Raw genomic sequence first — 7,619 nt, 5'->3', positions numbered from 1 at the left:
TACACCATATTGCTTCGATATTGTGTAGATTCTGTTTAAGTCTTGTGTGATCTGCTGTTCCACTGGGAATTAGACGGTTGCAACTTACCGCTTCGTGGTCGGCGGCTACGTGCGCAAGTATGTGGAGTTGCGAATATCTTGCAGGGTTGAGAGCTGTTGCATCTGGCAACAGGGACCAATCGAGAGATCTCGTTGCGTCATACAAGTTATCATCCACTACATCGTCGTGTTTCTCCGCTGCTATCACCCCGAGATCATCATCACCACCGTTGCTTACTGAGAAGATCGGGCCACCCCTTATCAGTTTCTGCCTTACATTGGTCTATATGGAGGGTGAGGAATGATATTATTTTTAACAAAAAACAATCTTTTCACTTTTTGCAGGTTATCTATATGGTGTCACATTGGGTTCAGCTGTGGGCTCTGCTGTCACCGGAGGGGCAGCGGGATGCTATGGCTACTGGATGCACACGGCTCCAGATGGTCGCTCAGAAAATCTTATGCCTGGCTGACTGGCGACATAATAGGCGGCTACGTTGATGTGTAGTCTTTTTTTTTTTTTTTGCTTTGTTTCTTTCGCTGGTTGATTCTTCTATCAATTATGAGCGATGCTTGACATGTTGTAAAATCTGTACTCGTAACTTCTTAATAAACCCACAAAATAACAAACCTAATTTTTCACGCTAGATGAGTGCCCATCAAAAACTATCGGATATGTTCTCTGTAGCAGCATACAAATATTCCGAAGATCCTCTGTTCGAAGTTAAACAGACTTGCAAACAAGGCTGATCTAGCAAAACTAGGGTATAGTGTGTTGAGTGAGTGCGTGTTGCTGGTGCTTGCTCTGCCCTGTGTGGCAGAGTCGCTTAAGCAGGATTGTATGCAAACTGGGCATGTTTCTGTATAATTGAAATGCCCAGGTTCAGAAAAAAAAGTGTCTATTTATCCCTTGATCGTTTCAATTCAAAAAAAAGTTGAGCTCAGATTGTTAAATAAGGAAATTTCTGATATGTGACAGAAACTGCTCGGTGGAGAAGAAGCTTGACCTGATTGTTTTCTATGTTTAATCTTAGGGTCCTTAGTGCTAATTGTAAGGATTTGGATGTATTATTCTCTCTTTTTGAGGTCCTTGATGTAATATGTATTTTCTCCGACAGTGTTAATGAAAGCATCTAGGTCCTTTGGGTGTTAAAAAAAATTAAGATGCGTGCATGAATTAGAAAAGAAATATTTAATTTACGAATCATGAGAACATGAAGTTTGCAGACTAAGACATAAGCACAACTACATATTGAAGTATGCTCCACACGGTATACGCATTTCGCTTATACGTGAAACTTCATCAAACAACATAAAAACATCAATGACCGGCAGCTCCAAGTCTTGTAGATCACCAGGGCGAATTGATAGCATATAGCTCAAGTATGGTTATTATATAAATAGAGAAGAGGTTAGGTACTATAAAATACAAGTACATTTATGCATTCCACATTTGTGATGATACTAATTCTATACAATAGCCCAGTAAAACTATCTAGCATTTATGGTAGATATGGTCACATAGCTAGTAGTAGTACCGGATGCCTCTTCACTGCCTACCCTTAGATTGAAATATGGTGGGTGCTTAGGCTCCCGTTGAATCACGGTCTCACTGCTTAGCATTGCAATAACATCTAACATGGTTGGTCGATCTGCTGCATTCTCTTGTACACATAGGAGTGCAATGTTAATGCACCTCATCATTTGCTCCGAGTGACACTTGGAGAGAAATGACACATCCATGAGTTCGGTCCATCTTCCCTCTTCCCATAATTGCCAAGCCTATTTAAAATTTCAGCAGACAATTAGATATGCATGACACGAGATAATATTTTTTTTCATTTTATATGGATATCTATGTACTCACGTATCCAATAAAATTGATGAATTCTCCACATTGGTTGCTACCAGAATTCCTTTTCCCGCTAAGGATCTCGAGAATTAAAACGCCAAAGCTGAATACATCAGATTTGGTAGAGAAGAGGCCTTCCGAAGCATACTCAGGAGCCATGTAGCCACTTAAATGATGTAATGAAAAAAAAGTTCAATTAATAGATGGTCATGTTTCACTAAATAAGTGCATAAGAAAAGCTATAAATTTGAAACTTACTATGTACCAACAACTCTTCTTGTAGAGCTTTCCTCAATGTTATTTGACGTGAAAATTTTTGCTAGTCCAAAATCTGAAATTTTAGGATTCATTTCATTGTCCAACAGTATGTTGCTTGGTTTAAGATCTCGGTGTATGACACGCAAACGAGAATGTTTATGTAGGTAAAGAAGCCCTTCTGCTATTCCTTCAATTATTGCAAGACGTTTGTTCCAGTCTATTAAAACTTTTTTATTTTCATCTGCACATCTAAAAGTTCATTAGCATAACAGAGATAATCAATAAAGAAATTGTTAGAGATAATTAAGAACTGTAACTATTCATGTAAGGCTTGTGAAAACAATATACTCATATATTTTTAAATATATTTAACCTATGAATAAAAAATACAAATTTATACCAAAGATGAAGAAGTCGAGGCTTTTGTTTGGCAAGTATTCATACACCAATATTTTCTCGTCTCCGTGAGAACAACACCCCAAGAGTCTAACCAGATTTCTGTGTTGGAGCTTTGCTATGAGCTCAACTTCATTCTTGAACTCTATGAAACCTTGTCCTGAATTTGAAGCAAGTCTCTTAACTGCAATCTCCGTTCTGTCATGAAAGCATCCCTAGGGGAAACATTAAAAAAAAGGCTCTTTAAAGATATTGTCGCAGTCTATTTTTTTGTGAGGTACAAGTTAATTTTGATTCATTGGTTACTTAGTAAAACCTAATTGACCTCACATTGATAAATATTTCTCCACTTAAATATTGAATAAGAAGGCCTAGAGGTCTTAAGGGGCTAGGACACTTCCTAGGACATTCAAATAAGCTACTTTGTCCTTATAAAATTACTCAAGTGCTTATCCGGGATCTCAAACCGGCCAATAGAACCTCAACTCGCATTGTTGCACACGCTTCAGAAGTTGCGGTCTTCCCCCAACCCATCTTCATGATAGGGATCACGGCTTTGACCTTGTCATGCCTACCGTCGACATTGACATGACGCCAAACAATGCGACCTTCGTGTGTGTGTGTGTGTGTGTGTGCGTGTGTGTGTGTGTGTTCATCATCACGCATCCTCCGCCAAGACCCCGCGGAACTATGCAACCAAAACTCGTTGTCGTTGATGTTAGAGATGCCATGTCGCTCCACCTTCTATCCCCTTCGACCAGCTGCTGCTCCAACACAATGCAGCTAGGAGTGGGACTGACGGCGAGGGTTGCAATCATTTCATCCGGGATATCTAGATCTAGGGTTTCCCAGAACAACCCTAGTAAGGAGATGAGCGTTGTATTGAAAATGACTTCGACAAGGTAACGCCTAACATGACACCTCCATCATCCGTCATGACCAAAGTCGGTTCGATGTTCGCCGGCTGTTACACATCCATACTAACTGGACCGCGATGAATCTACTGAGTGACCCCGACGGTCATGCACAACGAATGAGGTAGTCTCAACCCTGCATTAGCCCCATGGGACCAGATCGAGACCTAGCATCCCTGCCGCTGCATAGAGCGCGGTTACCGCGAGGTGGCCTCCGCCTGCACTGACGCACTGTCTGCCTCCCGTTCCACCTAAAGAGCGAATGACGCCATCCGAGGTGCGGACCTCCATCACACTATATGTCTAGGATGAGCCATGTCTAGGGCCAAGGTTGGCGGTTCGCACAGGCTCCTACGAGCGAGGGGACAAGGAGACCCACCGTCACCAACCTGGCTTTTCCCGGATGCATGATGAGGGAGGTGGAGGGGCGGGGCCCCTACGGGCTGCGGATTAGGCCTCCCTCCCCGCGGTCACACGGGGGAGACGCGAGAGGGAAAGGAACCTCTGAGTCTTGGCTCGTAACAAAAATAGATGGGTGTTATATAAGTACCTTATAAAGCTTGCTCCAATACAACACTCTCCCCCCCAAACTCCGTTTGAACTCTTGGGTAATTAACTAATTAATTATGAGCCCTCCTAAGCGACCCAGATGAATGGAACCTGGGTGCGCGCACACCCATTTACGAAAAGTTGAAAAAAATACTATTTAAAAGTTTGAAAAAAATGTGAAGTAAAATTTTGCATGTACATATTATGTTGATACTTACTCGTGTGAGTTTTCACGAAAAAATACCATTGTGTGTGGCCTGCATAAAAATGACAAAATGTCCAAATGAGAATAGTGAATAGGAATTTGTACTATTCACAGGAATAGGAATTTGTATTTTGTCATTTTTGTGTAGGTCGCACACAATGGTATTTTTCCGTGAAAACACACACGAGTAAGTATCAACCTAATATATACATGCAAAAATTTACTTCACATTTTTTTGAAACTTTTAAATAGCATTGTTTTGAACTTTTCGTAAATGGGTGCGCGCGCACCCAGGTTCCATTCACCATTTCCGCCCTCCTAAGCCCATATTCAAACCCAGTTAACCAGTGTATGGGTATACCATATACCGTTCAAAACACAGTCCAGCCTATAGCGAAAAACAGTTCGGCTTGTAGCGAAAGACACTCCGGGCGAAAGACAGTCTGACGCGTCAAAAAACACGCAAATATTCGCCGGTTTGTCCTGCCAAGAGGACGACAAACGTTTCAGCACGTGTCAAACAGTCCGATTTGCCTCGAGACAGACATGCAAGCTAATCTCCGTGACACATCAGGCCGCTGCGCTGCCGCCGAGGCCTTGTCGTGGCACATGGCGGCCTGCACGGCCTTGCAGTGCCCCGTGGACGGCAAGCACCGTCTTATCGTGCCTCTCGCCCTCCGGCCATGACCGCCACTGCCCGGCAATGTCGTTGTCTATTAGCCGACAACAACATGCATACATACTACTTCTACCTATAAGTACGTACAAATAAGTTGAGCCATATGGCATATACCCTTTAAAAGAACACCACTCGCAATTGCAGCCGTCTATGTTTTTGAGTTTGTCCGAGGTTGGGAGGAGAGGGTTGTAGCAAACACCATACCTTATATACAGGGCCAAATCCACCTTGTCCAAGTTTGTTTTCTTGGGAAAAATTATTGGTAGCCTTCAATATCTCATGAAAGTCATAAACTGAAAAATCTGCTCCCATGTCCCAAACAAGTTCACGATCTCCTCCTTGAGATTTGTGAGAACTCCTTTCTCCTAGTCTCACTGTACCTGAAAATTTAGAATTTGTGCAATCGACCGATCTCTTTAATTATGACTCTTTAATTTAGTAAGTAAGAGGAATACTGTACATATATCCGTATGAGCATTTCAGTAACTAATTTACCAACCTTTTCTGAATCTTGTTGCCAGGCGACGACGGTAAAGGGTGCAGCAAAAAACAATTAGTGCTAAAGGAGCGGCTACAGATATGGCAATTGCCCATGGTTTGATTCCACGTCCTTGAGAAATTGAACATCCATGTAAGAATTATCACAAATCGTTAGTATATAAGGAAACTACTAATTAAGCATATGGATACATAAAAAAGATGAATTAAATTTCATCACAGCTGAAAGTTATACACATACGTTTGCCTGCCGGCGCCGGAGCGATGGACGATGGACTGATTCGCTTTGTTGGTTGGTCGAAGAACATAAACACCTCGAACCTAATGTTGCAGCGCAGCACGAAGATCCGGCCTCCCAGGCGCATGGACGTTGTGGAGTTGACCATGCCGTTGAGCCGCTGAAGGCACGCGAGGCAGTCGCCGGCGGAAAGGTCCGGCGTGCACTGCGCCAGAGAGAAGAGCGTCGGGACGGAGTCCAAGACCGTGGTGGCATACCGCCTCGCCGGATCGGCAGCCGCGTTCTGGGCCGTCACCGTCAGTAGGTTGAGGACGTCGGCGGGAACAACGTTGTTAGTGCCGTCGCCGGAGATGTTGTTCTGGTTCCACGACTGGAAGAGGGTTGCGTTGTCGGTAATACCATTGGCTGGGCTGAGGAAGCCGTCGTCGCCGGAGAAGCCGACAACGCACCCTGGCTGCTGTGTGTTGGCGTACTCATAGTAGACGGCGGCGCCCTTGCGGTTCGGGCACGCCTGCTGCGCGTCCTGGAACGAGGCTGTGACGCAATCTCTGCATGCTGTGTCGTTGGCGAAGTCGCCGCGGCAAAGGGCAAGCGCGTGCACCGCATCGGGGGACTGGCCGGTGCTGGCGGCGGCGAAGAGCTGAGGGGAGGAGGAGGCGTTGCTGGCGAGTGAGGTGGCGAGGGCGGCAAGGTTGGACTGGTAGGTGCCGTTGGCGGTGTAGTTGCCGCCGCTGCCGCAGAGCTGCGCTGTTGCCGTTGCCGACGGCGGCGTCAAGAGGAGGAGGAGCAGCAGGATGCCCACCATGCTCGTTTCTGAATTGACCCTTTGAGAAAAAAACGAAACGATAGTAAGATTATTCAGTGGCCGGCCGGTTGCCCCTTTCAGCAGTCGGACAGTCCAAAACTATGAAACTGTCAATCACGGAGTCACGTTAACTAAATGATTATTCGCCGGCCGGCAGGATCGCATAAAAAAAGCTCGCATCTATAAAATTATGTTAGAGGTAAATCCATTAGAACATTCAGCAGTCAAATCTTGGATGTCATCAAAGAAATTAATCTAGAACAATGGCTGAACTTCGTGCATATATCAATACGCACTATCTACGCCTGGTCGCCATCGTTTAGAAAACCAAGTCATGATTTTCAACACTAAACACATTTGACTAATCTTGAATCCTTCAACCATTCTGAAGGAAAAATGCACTATATATGCATTAATATTACAGATCAACTAAGGGATGTACTATCTAAACCTTGTCAGTGGTAACTATCGTTTGGGTACATTGGGCAAACAAGTTATGACTGTTCAACAGTAAAGACTTTTGATTAATCTTGAATCTTTCAAACATTATAAAGAAAAACATATTCGATATTATGCCATGTATGTTGATAAAATTTCCGTTTACATACCCAGCCGACATGGGTGGAATATTGTACTTATGAACTCGCGGTATATATTGACATTTTAAGGAGTTGTTCTACTAGACAGATATATATCCGTGTTTAAATATGTCCCTATGATTTTCTTTAATAGATAAATTTAACAGAATCAATAAACTTTCGGGACGGTGAGACCTTGAAAGGCACACAAGGAGATCATAGGATTTGAAGAGTTCACTTAATGTTCCACCTCCTTCTAATATTACTAATATGTTTCGTAATTGGCTTAACGGGTCGAAAAGAAAGATAAAACTAGGATACGAATTGGTGTATCTGCTATATGTTGGTCCATTTAATCATGCATAAATGATTTTATTTTTAACAAACAGAAGGGAACAAACTTTTTGCAGATTATCTGTCGAGCTATATACTGGATTCAACAATAGGCGTAGCTTCGCGCGGCGGACCAGTGGAAGATTATGCCTACTGGGTGCAACTGTTTGCTAAAGGTTACATAGGACTTCTATTTTCAGATTACTGAGTGGCATCATATATACTAGCAGGCTTAAAAATTGTTAGCAATATGTTGCTTTTCATTACATGTGTCA

The 7,619-nt window shown here is 43.4% G+C and overlaps 1 protein-coding gene across 1 annotated transcript; it reads right to left on the bottom strand.

The window, feature by feature from the left end:
• Positions 1-1,423: 1,423 nt before the first annotated feature.
• LOC127311618 (cysteine-rich receptor-like protein kinase 10) lies at positions 1,424-6,515 on the bottom strand. Its single transcript, XM_051342066.2, has 7 exons — positions 5,632-6,515; positions 5,392-5,502; positions 5,097-5,272; positions 2,550-2,760; positions 2,150-2,390; positions 1,907-2,057; positions 1,424-1,821 (listed from the first exon to the last, which is right to left on the bottom strand). Exons 1-7 carry the CDS (start codon positions 6,431-6,433, stop codon positions 1,531-1,533), a joined length of 1,983 nt encoding a protein of 660 aa, XP_051198026.1. The 5' UTR covers positions 6,434-6,515; the 3' UTR covers positions 1,424-1,530.
• Positions 6,516-7,619: the final 1,104 nt, after the last annotated feature.

Source organism: Lolium perenne, chromosome 7 (genome assembly GCF_019359855.2).
Source record: "Lolium perenne isolate Kyuss_39 chromosome 7, Kyuss_2.0, whole genome shotgun sequence".
Classification (NCBI taxonomy): Eukaryota; Viridiplantae; Streptophyta; class Magnoliopsida; order Poales; family Poaceae; genus Lolium; species Lolium perenne.
The sequence above is the reverse complement of the archived record's forward strand: the minus strand, read 5'-3'. Positions and strand labels throughout refer to the sequence as shown.